This window comes from Lycium barbarum, chromosome 10 (genome assembly GCF_019175385.1).
Source record: "Lycium barbarum isolate Lr01 chromosome 10, ASM1917538v2, whole genome shotgun sequence".
NCBI lineage: Eukaryota > Viridiplantae > Streptophyta > Magnoliopsida > Solanales > Solanaceae > Lycium > Lycium barbarum.
Window position 1 is genome coordinate 57,203,657 of NC_083346.1, and position 15,986 is coordinate 57,219,642.

Here is a 15,986-nt window from a genome sequence, read left to right on the forward strand (position 1 = left end):
GAAGACCAAGGCCATTCAAGTTTCTAAACCACATAGCTGCTCATGAGAATTTTCAAGAGGTAGTTAAGGAAGCATGGCAACAGAGACAAAGGGCCTGTAGACTGTCAGGTACGTGGCAAAAACTTAAAGATGTGAAACTAGCTGTGAAGCAACTTAATATTTCTAAGTTCCCAGGTGTGGAGGATAGGATCAAAATCTATAGACAGAAGTTGCAAGATCTCCAAAGCTCCAGGAGACAGCCTGGGCAACCTCAAATCTTCATTAATACAGAGAAGGAGATTAAGGTGCAGCTGGAGAAATGGTTGACAATTGAAGAAAGTATTACAATAACAACAACATACCCAGTGTAATCCCACAAGTGGGGTTTGGGGAGGGTAAGATGGAAATACAGCTTGCTTCCATGCTAGTCTGAGGAGTAGGATAGCACAAAATAAAATAACTATCCTAATAACTGCTGCTGGGACAATTGCTAGTACCCTGCCTTCCACAAGTTTATAGGCAATTTTCTGAAGCCATGTTGCTAATTATTACTATAGGACAAAAGTATGACTACAAACTTTGGGTGGGGCTGATTATATTTTTTGGGTAGGGGCGGGTCAACTTTTGGGATATGGATATTTTTAATTAAATAGTTAATTTTAGCTGAATTAGGAATTTTCATCTTCTTAAGGGTACAAGTGAACACTTTATTAATGGGAGAGGTATATTTGATCACTTTCGCTAGCGGTGGCTATATTTGACCTTCGAAAAATGGCCAAATATACCCCTGAACTATCGAAAAAAGGGTCAAATATACCCCTCGTTATACTTTGGGTTCAATTATACCCCTACCGTTATACTATTGGATCAAATATATCCCTCATCCGTTAAGTTTGTCCAAGGTGGACATTTAATCCAACGTGGCACTAACATTTTGATGAGATAGATGCCACATGACATGCCACCTCAGCGCTAAATAACTGATGCTGTACTGGATTTCTTTAAAACAGGTTTACTCAATAAAGCTATTAATTGCACTACTGTGACTTTGATCCCCAAGACTGACCACCCCACTAAAATCTCTGAATATAGGCCAATTTCATGTTGTACTCTGTTATATAAAATTATTTCCAAAGTGATTACCAACAGACTACAAACAGTAATGGATGGATTGATAGACAAGAATCAATCTGCTTTTGTCCCAGGAAGATTGATTAATGATAATATCATTTTGAGTAATGAACTGGATAAGGGCTATGGTAGGAAGAATGTGTCCCCTAGATGTATGCTAAAGGTGGATATGAAGAAGGCTTATGATTCTGTTGAGTGGGCTTATCTCAAACAGATTCTAGTTCATTTGCAATTCCCAGCTAGATTTGTAGAGTGGATTTACCAGTGTATTAGCACAATGTCATACTCCATTCTTATCAATGGTCAGCCTAGTGTTCCATTCCAAGCTAAGAAAGGATTGAGACAAGGTGATCCAATGTCTCCTTTTTTATTTGCATTGGCAATGAAATATCTTACAAGAAACTGAGACATATTCCTGATTTTAACTATCATCCTAAGTGTGAAAGGATGCATACTATCATCCTAAGTGTGAAAGGATGCATACAGTTCAATTGAGTTTTGCAGATGATCTACTATTGTTTAGTAGAGGAGACACTGGTTCTGTAAAACTTTTACATGGGCTATTCTTGGAGTTCTCAGTAGCTTCTGGCTTGGTTGCTAAATGACAAGAGTTCCATTTATTTTGGAGGTGTCCCTAGTGAAGTACAAGAGGAAATTCTGCAAGAGTTGGGATTCTCGCAGGGGTATTTACCTTTCAGATACTTAGGTGTGCCCTTAGTACTAAAAGAGTGTCAATACTACAGTTCCAACCCTTGATTGATAAAATTATGGGCAGAATACAAAGCTGGACTTCTGGATTTCTTTCCTATGCAGGAGGAACTCAGCTCATCAAAAGTGTGCTATTCTCAGTCCAAGTTTTCTGGTCTCAAGTGTTCATATTGCCCAAGAAAGTTATCAAATGTATTGAAAGTCTATGTAGAAGATTTCTATGGTCAGGAGGAGTGGATACATCAAAAAAAGCTTTGATCTCATGGGAACAATTATGCACTCCTAGAATAGCAGGGGTCTAAATTTCTTGGACGTTCAGACTTGGAATAGGGCTGCCATATGCAAGTTATTGTGGAACCTGAGTAAAAAAAAAGGATAAGATGTGGGTGCAGTGGATTCATATGTACTATGGGAAACAAGGAACAACATGGGGTGTTATAGCACCTCAAGCATCCTGGATGATCAGGAAAATACTCCAAGCTTCTAAATACTTTGAAACTGCTGGATGGACTGAGAACAACGTCCAGCAAATTAATAAGTTCTCAATCAAACAACTGTATTTAAAGCTTAGGGGTGACTATCAGAAGGTTGAATGGAGGAAATTGATTTGTAATAATGCTGCTTGCCCTAAGTGGATCACTGGATCTTCATCTTATATCTGGCACCTCATAATAGGCTACTCACAAAGGATAGACTGGCTGGATGGGGCTGTGTGATAATGTTGAACATGTGCTATGTGCATCAGAGGGAGAGAGCATCATTCATCTGTTTTTTAGCTGTTCTTACTCAAATCAGATCTGGCAAAAGGTCTTACTTTGGCTCACGATAAATAGACAAGCATGCAGATGGGAGGATGAAACAAATTGGGCTGTAAAACACTGTAAAGGGAAGCAACCACATGCTGAGGTATATAGAATGGCCCTTGCTTCAACTGTGTATCACATATGGAAGGAGAGAAACAACAGGATTTTTCAAGAAAAGACTAGAGAAGGCTCAGTGTTGCTAAGCATGATTGTCCAGGGAGTTCATCTCTGGGGCGGAATGAGGCCAAAACTGGCTATGTTAATGTCCAACTTAAACTTCTATCCTTTGTAATAGCTAGTTTTTTCTTGTGCTTAGTAGTAGTTGTAGCTACAGAGCTGGGGGCTGCCCAGTTCTGTCTTTTTCTGATCTGTAACTCTCACTTTGGTAATAAAATCAATTTATTTACCAACAAAAAAAAAAAAAAAAACACCTCCAAAAACAAAAAATAATAATAATAATAATAATAATTTTTTTAAAAAAACTACCACTTATCTCCTCTCCTCCCTTTTCTTTTCTTAGAGTTCCATTTCTATCTTTATAAGGTTTTTTCTTGGTGCAGCACAACACAAACATGAATAAGTTGTGATCCACCTACTCGCAAACAAGCACTTAAAAGGATATAGAGTCTAAAGGAGGGAAAAACGCTTAGATAACACCCAATGGATCTCTCCTAATTCCTGCGAAAATATGGACAAGATTTGATTTTACATACTCTTGGGAAAAATGAAGGCTTAAGTCTCAAAACTCCTCCGCACCATTTCATTATTCCACAGCATCCACCTTGCTTAAAAGGTGTCAAACCGCATGCTCAAATTTGAAATTTTCCTGAATCCAGATACAGCCTAGCATCTAACAAAAAAACTTGTGCAGGTAGCGGATTCGTGTTCTATACATAAGAATGTCACCACTTTCCAAGGATAGCAAAGTGCATAGTATATGAAATAATAAGAGATTTATCGGTTTCATCAACAATGTATTTGTAAGCATGAAGAAGGAAGCGATCAGTCTGAAATCTTCTTACAAGCACAAAACAAAAACAAAAAAATCAAAAGAACCTTAACAGTGAAAGATGAGACCAACCTAGCATGGTTAGGCGGTGAAGGGCAGTAATTGTTGTTGTTATGTGCTTCTTTGCAAAATCCAATTTCTTAATATCGCGACATATTTCTTGAACCATTGTTTCACTTTGCTCTGCTTTGGTTTTAATTTCTCGAATCTTATTCATGAGTTCCTGGTTTAAAAAAGTCAAATAGTGAATACTAAGCCACGAAATATCTCACATAAATAGAAATTTCAGAATATTTTGCTGTATCTAGAGCTAATAGATTTATTCTTCACACATATTAAGCTTCTGCCATACAACAGAGAAGAGTGCAAGTCTAATGACATACCTGCACAGCACTCGTAGCTGCAGCAAGATCTTCTCTGGCTTTGGTTCCAGAGTTACTCTGAAATATGAAAAAGCGAAAGGCCAGAAAAACATAGTTCTGATTATGAAACTAAAAACGAATAAATATCATGAAGCTTCATTGATCAGGACAAATATTAGCAGCAATTACTTAAATAAGGTGATCTTGATGAATTTAACATTCTAGGTTTCTCATCTCTCCTCCCTCTCTTCTTCTTTTTCTCTACAGAGGGAAAGTCAAAATTGATGTATTTCTTACCTTCAAAATTCACCAAATAAAAAAAAATAAGTAAGAAGAAAGGAAAAGCATAACAAAATATGGTGCAGAAGGCTGTTAAGTTTACCTTATTGAAGAATTCCTAACAAACTCTTCAATGAGGTAAATTCCTAGCAAAATGTAAATAATTCAGATATTTAGGCACGTTGCTCCAGGAGAATGAAATGATAGATGAAGAATCACTCATAGAATTAAAAACGGATGGTTGAAATGGAGAAGTGTTAATGGGGTGTCATGTGATAGGACGATACCTACCAAAGTGAAAGGTGTGTTCTACAGAACAGTTATAAGACTAAATGTTATATGTTAGTGAATTTTAGGCCACTAAAGTGCAACAAACCCACTAGATGAGTGTTGCAGAGATGCGGATGCTAATATAATATGAATATGTAGTCATACAAGATTAGATATGATTACAAATGACCACATTCGTCAGAACGTGCAAGCAGCACGTACTGAAAATAAAATGGGAGAAAGTCATTTGAGATGGTTTAATCATGTCGTGTGTCAACCTCCAGAATCCAGATGCACCAGTACGTAGATGTGAAATTATGATGAGTGAAGGTGCTAAAGGAGACGAGCAAGACCTTATTACATGGAAGGAAGCTGTCTCAAAAGACCTATAATCTCTTGGAATTCATATAGACTTAGCTAAAGATAGGGCACAATGGAAGAAAAAGATCTATATAAAGGATATCAATTTTTTTATGATCGAGAAATCCGTCTGGAGCCAACACTTTGGGCCAACCACAGCCTTCCTAGGGGATTATGAGCCTGCTCTCTATCGTCTCTAATTAAATACTGAACTTAGTTCACTTGGCACAACGCTCGAACTTGTGACCTAAGACACAAGTCTTTCAGCCTTTGCCAATTGAACTAACCCTTGGGACTTAATGTATTTGGTATCAACTAGTTAGAAATATGCTTTAGTCATGTTAGTACTTTTATTTAGGTTCGATGATTTTCTAGGAGTATTTTAGATTTATTTGCCAGTAAAAAAGATAGAGAACTTCTAAATATCAGGGGCAATCTTTTCTTATAATCTTTTTATACTTGAGAAAATCAAAAGGTGAATATAAAGTACCTTTTTTTTAATACAAAGTACTGAATACATGATCTTCAAGGTCTTTTTTGTCTTAGCCTTGTCATTTGGGCTAGGCCTTGTTAGCAATAGTGGGCAATCATAATAACCACAAATCGCATTTAAACACCTCAAATCAACGCAAATAGTTCTTTATAATCTATCTGACAGTTGTGGAAAATTCTCATCTAGCTTTCGTCATTTATTGAAACATTAATCAATGAATATCAATTTTCCATTTGATAATTCCAGACATGATCAGAAACAAAAATGGAACCACATTATGGATTTTTTTTTCTTTTTCTTTTGAGATATAACATATGATGGACGTTCAGAATAACTTATCACCTTTTCCCCATTATCATTTATCCCAATATGGTTTGAATTGCGGAATAGAGTGGAAAAGATATAGAAGTTGCCCACACCAACTTGTTAGAATTAAGGCATAGATGATTGATTCATCACTTACTCCAATATGATAAAGAATTTTTTTATCTTATGCTTTTACATGGTGTAACACTAGAGAGTAGTTTTAAAAAAAAAATTAGAATAATCAAGATTTTATCAATTAATTGAGTAAAAAGTATAAGAACAGTGGAATTTTGGTGTCTGTTTACACTAAGCTTTCTCCTTGAATCATCAGCACTTACAGCCTAAAGGTTATAATCCGCAGTCATATAACACGACGTAATTGTATGTAAATATTTGTACTTGAAGAAAGCTAGGCAAAGAGTAGAAAATGAGAAAGGAGAGACAAAAAATTCACCTGTTGCCGAACAGCAGTCAATATTTCGGCATCAACACGACGAATTTCACTATGTATCTTCTGCATAAGGGGCTCAACACCAGATAGAGATGCTTCTGCACAACAACCATGTGTCAACTGATTATTCAAAACGGGACAAAATTGACTAAGATCAGCATGCCTAAGCTAAAGCATGACAATGACCCCAGGTCTTAATTATATTCGAGACATATGCTAATGAATAATTTTAGTAACAACTACACCTATCTAAAATTTTGAAGGTTATAAGCCTTACTTAGTATCCATTGATAAAATAAAGAAAACTAAAATAACTTATGTTCCTTCCAAGCTCTAGTATCCATTGATCTAACTGAGGGAGAAACTCTTTGATCTTTTTCACATAAAACCTGAAAATCATTTGCAATTTCTCTACTCTGGTCTTTCTAGGCAGATAATTTTTCTATTCTCATCAACCTAACTAACTCAATAATATTATATCTCATCATCCTCTTTAGAAATTTTGGTTGAACCGAAGAGAAAGAATACCAAAACTTTTAAGGGTTTAAAAAATCCAAAGTTAAGCACTCCATTCTGTTCCAAATTAATATGTGGTGTAAAAGAATAACCTGTATTGTGTAGAATATAGATTGTTGTTGTGAATCTATACTTTGTAATGCGAAATCAACCAGAAAATAAAAATACAATAAAATAAAGTAGCTCATGCTTAATCAGTCAATAGTGCAAGCCAAGGTTATATGTCCCAGCTACAAATCAAGCCCTTCTAAAATTTAATTCATATGCCACCATTTGATACTAAGGATCATCTAAAGTGAGACTTCATAGATATCAGTGTGATATAGCTAACGTAATTGTCTCAGATTAACGTGATTCCGTTATTCCTTATCTGTACATTGAACATACACTTGTTTAATCAACAACAATAAAGTTGGGGGATTGATTATTATGCAGTCCACTTCAGTTACACCAAGGCACGCTTGCTTCTATTACATTCCTAACAAACTTTCCTCCAACCATTTCGACAAGAAGAAAACACTCGTCTCTTCCTCAAAATTTTCACAGTACACACAGTTGTTGCCAAGAACAAGAAAAGTATAACAACAATTTTTCAGACTCAGACAGGGGCGAATTTATGTGCAAATTTTGGGGCACATGAACCCATGGTCTTTCCGTAAAACTAGATATTTTATGTACATATTAAAATTGATCTAATATGATGGTACCCATTGCTATAAAAAGGCTCAATGGTGCACTTGGTTATAAGCTTAGTTATTCAACAAGAGGAACAAGGATCAAGGTTATAAGCTTAGTCATCCAAGCATTCGATCAAACAGTTGGTGGGCAAGCTTTGAAGCTGCATTGTGGCAACGAAGGAATTTCTTTTTTTATAGGGATTTTCTATAAAGACAAGCATTTGGGAATCCCACATGTGTTTGTGCCAGATTAACAATTACTAGCAATCAAAGAAATTAATTTCCTGGAATTGAAGGCGAAATCTGAACCAAAAGCAGTAAATTCATAATTTCATTGTAATTAAGAAATTAACTACATCAGTAGCATAGGTTTTTGAAATGTAAATTCAGTAGTAAAAGAGAGAGACCTGTAGGAAACATCTGGTTGATGTAATCCAATGTATTCTGCTTTTCGGATGTCGCCATGATAATTACACTCCCAAGGAGAGATCACAAGAATGATTTGAGAATTTTCTGCAGAGAAAAAAGATCAGTAGTCCTGTCATTCCCAATTTATCAAGCTGTGCCTTTTAATACTATCAATTATATGAGACAAAAGAATTTTCAAGGAATTTGTACCTGATCCCTAGTCCAAATGGTGTTCCATTAACGAAAGAAGAAGAACCCAAAATCAAAGATCCTGAGCTATCAAGTATGGACTATTCTCACTATACCATCTTCTACCAAGATCCAACCGGAGTCGTAACCCATTTCTTTTTCTTCTTTTTTTCCTATTTTCTTTTAGTTAACTTTTTAGGACGGAATGACATGTTTTGCCCTCTTATAATTTAAATAAAAGAAAATAATTTTTTCAGATTTCTTATGTTTAAAAAATAAAAAATAAAAAATTATAAAAATATCATAAAATAAAAAAAAGAATAAAACAATTGTAAAGGGCTATAAAACTATGAACCCATTTGGCTTAGCTGATAAGCATTAAGTATTGATAAGTATTTTTAAATATTGAAACTGATTTGATAAATAAGCAATTATGTATTTGAATTGAAGTGTTGAAACTTATAATAAGTAGTTGAAGTGTTTGACAGAAAAAATGCTGATAATCAGGCTTTCTGTTAAAATGACTTATTGTCCTTAAAGTTGTTTTCACTAATACGAGCATTATTTTTACAAGATTATAAATTCCAAATTATTCAAAATGCAAAATAATTTATGCCTCATTTTTATTTTCAATACAAAATTAACTAGATAAGATTGTTTTATAAATATAAATTATTTTATTATAAGTTAAAATACAATCATAAGCTATAATTAAAATACAATCATAAGCTATAATGAAATAATTAGTAATTTGAAAACTCTCAAATGGTACACAAAAATATTTGAATGGAACAAACATGCAATTTATTTATTTTAATATCTAGCTATTGTTGAAAACATATATGTTCAACCTATATGTTAGTTCCTCTTAGACCAATTACTGTCTTGCTTAACATTAATTAAAGAACTGCTAGTTTACATGGATTTCGTAGCAACTACTTATTGGACGGACATCTTCATCTAATATTGATACCATCTGTCGTCTACATATCTATTCAAAACTACCGCAACGTGGAGATAAAAGTTTGTCACCGAAATCAATTCGTGCAATTGCTTTTACGTAGAAGAGCTTCAGAATCTTGTTATATGCTGATGAAACCGACAGGAGTTGTTGTATTTGCGGAGATGTCTTGAACATGGTGAGAGATTGACTTGATGAGGGTTAGGATTTTTTTATTTAAGTAAGGTATTCTAGGAATTACAAAATAATATTAGGGATAGAATAGTAAATTTTTTTGGTCAAACTAAGAGTACTTATAAGCTGAAAAACAATAAGTTTGGGAAGACCAATTTATAACTTATGGCTTATTTTAGCTTATAAGCATTTTTATTTTTACCAAACGCAGAGATAGATGAAAAATGCTTATAGGCTAGTTTGACCAGCTTATAAGCTTAGCCAAACACTCTCTATTTCTTCCAATTCAATGGGAGAAATGGTTTTTAAGCCCTTTATAAAAAAAAAAATAGTTTTATGGCCCTTTTACGAGAGATGTTTATTTTTTACAAATAAATGATTCGAAAGAAAATACATAAGAGATTTGTAAAAGTCATTTTTTCCTATTTAAATTGCAAGAGGACAAAATATCTTATTAACTTCAATTTAATCATACTACCCACAAGTGCTGTTTTTAGCATAAAATTTCGAGAGCCTCTAAATTTGCCATTATTATTCAGTGCATATTTAAACAATTTTTATTTTTATTTTAAGTACTCCTTATATTTAACTAGTAACTAGTAATTTGATAGTCTTCATCCCTCTGGACGATCTCAGGTGCTGTGATGTACTCGCCGCTATGTGAATATTTTTGTCCACGTGATATTGTACAAATAAAATATATCTTTTGACCCTCTTTAAGCCATTAATTTGTTTGGATATTTTTTATGGCTAAATTTGTAAAAATATATATTTAGAACTCTATTATTTAGGCTAAATATTTTTATTCGACTAAACATTAGAGTTTAATCCAATTTTTTTAACAGTTTGGCACGAAAAGAAAGAAATTAACAGTTAAACTAAATCCGCATTGTATCTAAAGATGAAATAAAAGGAATAGTTGAAATTTTATTATTTTGGCAAAAATAATTGTTAAAAATAATGGAGCTCTAGCAAATTTTGCCAGAAAAAAAAAGGCACAGTTAGAATAAATAGTCGTTGCTTCTAAATAAGTAATAAAAAGAAAATTCACAGTTGGGACTCTATTATATTGGCTTAAGCTTTTCATTTGGCTAAAAATAATGGAGTTCTAGCTAAGTATTTTTTTTCAAATTTGGCCCGAAAGGATACACATTTAGAATAATATTTATTGCATATAAAGAAAAGTTAAAATAAAAATACACACCTGACACTCCATTATTTTAGCTAATAGAATTATCTCGCTAAAATTAGTGGAATTTCAGTCAAGTCATTTTTTACAAAGTTAGCCGAAAAATAAAAATACACATTTAGAACAAATAGTCAATGCTCCTAAAAAATACGAAATTGAGATAATATGTGTAGTATATTACGAAGGAGTAAGAATAAATACACAACTGAAACAAATAAACTATTGTATATGGCTAAGTTAATGATTGAAAATCCCGCTTGGAAGTTGATTTTCGATTTTCTACTCTAACGCACCTAAAAGAGAGTGTATCCACACTATTTGTCATGTTAGCGTCAAGGGGGTGAAGGCTATCAAATTGTCAAGTTCAAGGGAGTAATTAGGATTAAAAAATAATTTAATTGTGCATCGATAAATGAGGCCAAATCCAGAGGTCTCGAAGTATTATACTATTTTCCTTAATTGCATTAAGGGATCAAGTAATAGGGAATGAAGGAAACATGTACTAAGAGGAAAGAACGATGTCACGATGAAGGGAGGGGGGAGGGGTGCACAAATAGCCGCTTCAGAACTCCTATTTAAAGAATAGTCGAAGTTTATAAATTTTTGTAAATTTAACCGTTTCAAAATCAATTTCGGACTCGTGCGTCTGAAGTCTCAAAAGCTTTAGACATATTTTAAACAGTTGTATATGTCTAAAGCTAGCATATAGCTTGAGCAGTCTGAATCACAAACATTTATGTTTGAAGGTAAGCCTAATAGTCATCAACTTCATACATACATGTCTGAAGTTCGAACTACGGAACCTATATTCTTTCATTTGAGTTTGAGATTTTTGTCTATCCTTCCGCTTGCCTGCAAACATTATTCATGTTAAGTCCCTGATGATCATGCACTGTAACGACCCGTTTGATCGTTATTGCGATTTCAGCCCTTTTAACCCTTTTCCGGAGCTTGGTTAGCTCCCTTTTGACCCGAGGGGATCGTTTACACGCTTCCCGAGGTGTTTAGATTTGGTTCGGGCAACTTTTTGTGAAGTTTGAGCTTAAGTGAAAAAAAGTTGACTAAAAGTTGACTTTTGGGTAAACGGACATTTTTCGGAAATTCGTCGATTCCGAGAGGTCCGGATGGTCGTTTAGAAATTTGTGCGTATATCTGGTTCGGTTCCGAATGCACTCGGATGCATTTTGAGACTTGGGTTGGGAAATTGGAATTAAGGTATCGGAGGTTGACTCGATCAATGAGACCTCTGTTGGGAATTCCGAGGCCACGAGCACGTTCGTAGCGTGTTTTTATGTGTATCTATGTATGTGGTATGTGAGCATATGGCCTCGGGAATTAGTCGGAAAATCGGATTGTGATGTGAAAACTTGGTATAGTTTCTAGTGTCTGGTGCCCGCTTTGGCGGCCCGCTTTGGCGGCACCAGCACCGCGGCAGCAGTACCGCTGGAGCGGCCACCTGCCGCTGGAGTGGTCCTGGCCATTTCGGCTTGACCGCTATAGCGCTCAAGGCACTGCTGGGGCGGCGCCACTGAAGCAGTCTGAGTGATCGCGGGAGCGGTGATCGGGCAGTGACTGGTGTATTTAAATGATATAAAACTCTGAGTCTTTTCATTCATTGTTATTCCGAAAGCGGTTCATATTGGGAGCATTTCTAAAGGATTATTGGTCAAGATTATTGGTGGTAAGCTCTCCTAATTAATGTTCTTACTATTTTATTATTCCTAATCATCTTAAGGATTCCTCTTTCCTTGTTAGCCCTTAGATTTGGAAGATTGGAAGTGGGTTTTGATAGATTTTATATCTAGGTTTATTAATGATGAAATTGATGGGTTTATGGTAGATTATGATGTATCTAAGGTTATTAATCATATATCTTCCATTATTAGTGTTGAATCCTTGAATCTAAGAGTTAGGGTTTATACCCAAAATTGGAGGTTTTTCTTGAAATTCGAAATTGGATGAATCCTTGAGTTAATTTAGCAAATGGTTGATGGGTTTTGATCACCTAGTGTTTAATTTGATATTTTACCCCCGAGTTTCCCGTTTTGCCCTTGTGGGGCCCGTTTCCCCAAATTCTAGGGTTGATTTTGACCTAAATTGAATGACAGCAATATTAGTATCGATCATCATGATTTCTAATCTAGAATTCGAATATGCCTAGATTTCTTGATCTTGAGGCTCAGCCGAAGGGCAAGGCTATAGAGTGATTGTTGATGTTGTTGTTCGGCCATCCAGGTAGGTTATGGCTTACCCTTGGTGAGACTTCATGTAGCGAAGCACATATTTAGATGATATTGTCGGAGAAAACATGTAAACCTTCGGGTATGAAGTTGGGTTGGATATTGTCTTAGGTTGGGCTCTGTTGCGTGATTGGGGCTAGCCACCCCTTTGTGTTGTGACTTGATTGTTCTATTATGTTGGCTTGATGCCACGTGTTGTTAGTAGATATTGAAATCTGTTGTTCCATCTTGATTGTGATATTGTAGTATCTTACGGGTTGATGTTGATAAGAGGATAAAGTTCTATATAACTTGTGTAGTCTTTCCTGATATTGTTGGCGTACCCATGTTGGTACTTGTGATACTGATATTGTTGGCGTACCCATGTTAGTACTTGTGACACTAATATTGTTGGCGTACCCATGTTGGTACTTGTGACATTGATATGTTGTTAGCGTACCCATGTTGGTACTTGTGATATTGATCAGATTATTAATGTTGACACATGCATTGCACGCATTCTCATCTATTCATGATACACTGTTGATACCTTGATGATACTTGATGAAACAATGTGATGAGTTAGGCTCAGTTTTTACTTGAGTGACGTGAGAGTCCGATATCCGATGTTCGTTCCGGAATCGTGGATTGAGTGAGTTGATACTTGATGAAACACTGTGATGAGCTGGGCTCGGTTTTTACTTGAGTGACGTGAGAGTCCGATATCCGATGTTCGTTCCAGAATCGTGGATTGAGTGAGTGCATGGACTCTGCGGGTCCCCCAGGGTGATGCCGGTGAGAACCCCCGTGGGCAAGATCCGAGTCTCGTCTGTCTGTTGGGCAAAGATCCAGGACGAGTGGCATTAGACTTCGCGAGTCACCTTGGGTTGTGCTACCGAGATGTCGATACTTCCGTCCGGAGTACATATGTACACAACATTGTATTGCATTCATACATTAGTGCATTGCATTGCATCATGACTTATATTGGGATGATTTGGTGTTTTACTTGTGATGTTGGTTTCGGATTGGACATATTGAGACGCGACACATTTGGGTTTAGATGCTCTACTTAGGCGATGACGTGTACTTGGTTTCGATTATGTTTGACTTATACTTGTTGATTTATTCGCCTATCTTGCTTTATTGTCTGAATTATGTTAGCTATACTTAGTTGGCGGATGATACCTACCAGTACTGTAGTTTTGTACTGACCTGCACTTGCTGCATTCCTTTATGAATGCAGAGTTCCATGTTGGGTCTGCTTCTAATCTCCCATGGCCGATAGTCGCCACCAGCATAGCATCGAGTTTCTAGCGTGAGCACGAGTCGTTTGCTGCCTTGAAGACTCCTCTTATTATTATATCTTACTTTCTACTCTGAGACATAGACAAATTGACGTATTATTATATTCCAGACTTGTATAATTTCACTTAGATGCTCTTGTATGGCTTAGACCAGACCCTGGAGGTATTTTCCTTATTTCCGCACTATTTCTATTTATATATTAATGTGAGACTTACGTAATTATTCTTTTTTGCTTGATTTATTTATGTCTTTACTTATCGTTGGGTTGAGGGTTCGCTTACCGAGGTGGGAAAGGTAAATGCCCACACAACTTAGTCAAAATGGGTCGTGACATGCACCTGATGGGTGTGAAGCATGGCAATAGTAGGTGAGGCAGAGTGTCAAAGCCCGCTTAAAATTTGCAAAAATTATAGTTTAGGTAACTGCATTTTAAAATTTTCGTCAAGTCCTAACGTGGTGAAAGTTGAGAACTATTTGAATCAACTCTAATATAAAATGAGGTATCTTTAAAGCAAATTCAATCAAGATACCAATGGATATCGTAAGAATCCAACCCATCATTTTATGTATTTGCGTTTCAATTTATATTTTGGGCACTTATACAAGTTAATATTACTACCTGGGCTTGTAAAAATGCTTTAGATTAAAAGTTTCGACACATTTCAAAACTAAGAACATCTGCATTTTTTTGTTGTCATATGGTTTATTGCGATTTTAAAGCTAAGCTTGTGATCGCAAAGAAGTTGACAAGATTTTGGTTACACAAATGCGGAAGAGGGAGTCGCGAAGGAAAAGTGTGCTTGGTTGACCAAATATAATTGAACTCCATGAAAGCGAGGTCCAACTTACAAATGCGTTTTGAGTTGACCGGTCAACTCCCACGAACACGAGGGAAGGGCTAGTTTTAATTGACAAAAATTTCATGTTTTTTTGTATCTTTATGTCCCATGTCTTGTGTGATTTGATAAAGATGTCATGGTTATTGGATGGATTTCACTCAATACATGCTTTTCTAATGTAGGAATCAGTTTAGGTGATAATGGTTGAAAATGAGGTGGTTTGGAGTGAAACAAGACAAAGAAACGAGAAAAGAAAAGAAAAGAGAAGCTAGCTTGTCTAAGCTCCTGCATTGCAAGAGAGGTGCACGAGCTAAGGGACCTACAGTATAACAAAACAATGCAGTCTTGCGAAGGCTACAAGCGCACATCTGTTGAACCCTGGCGAGGAGGTGCTCATCAACCTCTTCGCATCATAAGCCCATATGTGATATCTATTTTTCCAGTCCAACTTTGGATGGACTTGAACAATCTCGTACAAAACCTAGGTCATATATACCCCCCAACAAACGTCTTTTTGAACGGTTACACACCGCTTTTGGAGGCAAGAACACGCAAGGAGCGGAAGCGATGAGAACTCGTCTTAGAGTTTCGATTTCTTCCATTCTTTTACTTGTTCATTATGTAATTCTATGATATGTTGTTAAAAAATATTACCAGTAGTTAGATTTCTTTTCTAGGATTTTGATGGAATCATTTGTTGGATAAATTCGTGATTGTGTTTAAATATAAACAACTTCTTCTTCTTCTTCTTCTTCTTCTTCTATTTGTTCAACTATGTGTTTATTGTTGTTAATTGAAAGGTCCTCGATTAATGGTGCCACTATATCTTGTTGGGATCGAAATAATCAAGGCGTCATACGGAAGCTTATAATTGATAACCTTGACGGTAATAAATCAGACAATAAAGAACTATACTAAAAAAGCATAATATTATAATATGATTTAGTCAAGTGACCTACATATTGAAAAAACCAATATAGAAAATCATAACCTATTGAGAAAATAATATCCCCCTAAACAAGACTCTTTTAAGAACTACATTATGGATACTATTGTGTTTTTGTTTGAAGGGAATAACTTATATTTATAGAAGTGCAAAACTTCTCCTCTAAGAAAAGAAATAAATATGGTAGAGTCCTTTACACAAAGGAAAGCTTTTCTTCCAAGAAATCATTTTTAAAGTAAAGCACAATTATGGTAAATTTCAAATAAGATAGGAAATTCAGGGCAAACTGTAATAAATCTCCCATTGGCCTGAATTTTCTAGAAAAATGATCTTGACTCCCGATCTTCATATAATCTTCATCACTGTTGCTTGTCATTGTTAAAAGTAGGTATGGTTGAAAATTTGAGCT

The 15,986-nt window shown here is 35.5% G+C and overlaps 1 protein-coding gene across 1 annotated transcript in view; it reads right to left on the reverse strand.

The window, feature by feature from the left end:
* LOC132616119 (vacuolar protein sorting-associated protein 53 A) overlaps positions 1 to 8,139 on the reverse strand; it is a 29,805-nt gene extending 21,666 nt beyond the window's left edge. Inside the window, exons 1-5 of the mRNA XM_060330715.1 lie at positions 7,963 to 8,139; positions 7,752 to 7,857; positions 6,155 to 6,249; positions 4,014 to 4,070; positions 3,703 to 3,853 (exon numbers count right to left, since the gene is read on the reverse strand). Of these exons, the coding sequence (XP_060186698.1) occupies positions 3,703 to 3,853; positions 4,014 to 4,070; positions 6,155 to 6,249; positions 7,752 to 7,809 (361 nt within the window). The 5' untranslated portion in view covers positions 7,810 to 7,857; positions 7,963 to 8,139. The remainder of the gene's footprint in view (positions 1 to 3,702; positions 3,854 to 4,013; positions 4,071 to 6,154; positions 6,250 to 7,751; positions 7,858 to 7,962) is intronic.
* Positions 8,140 to 15,986: the final 7,847 nt, after the last annotated feature.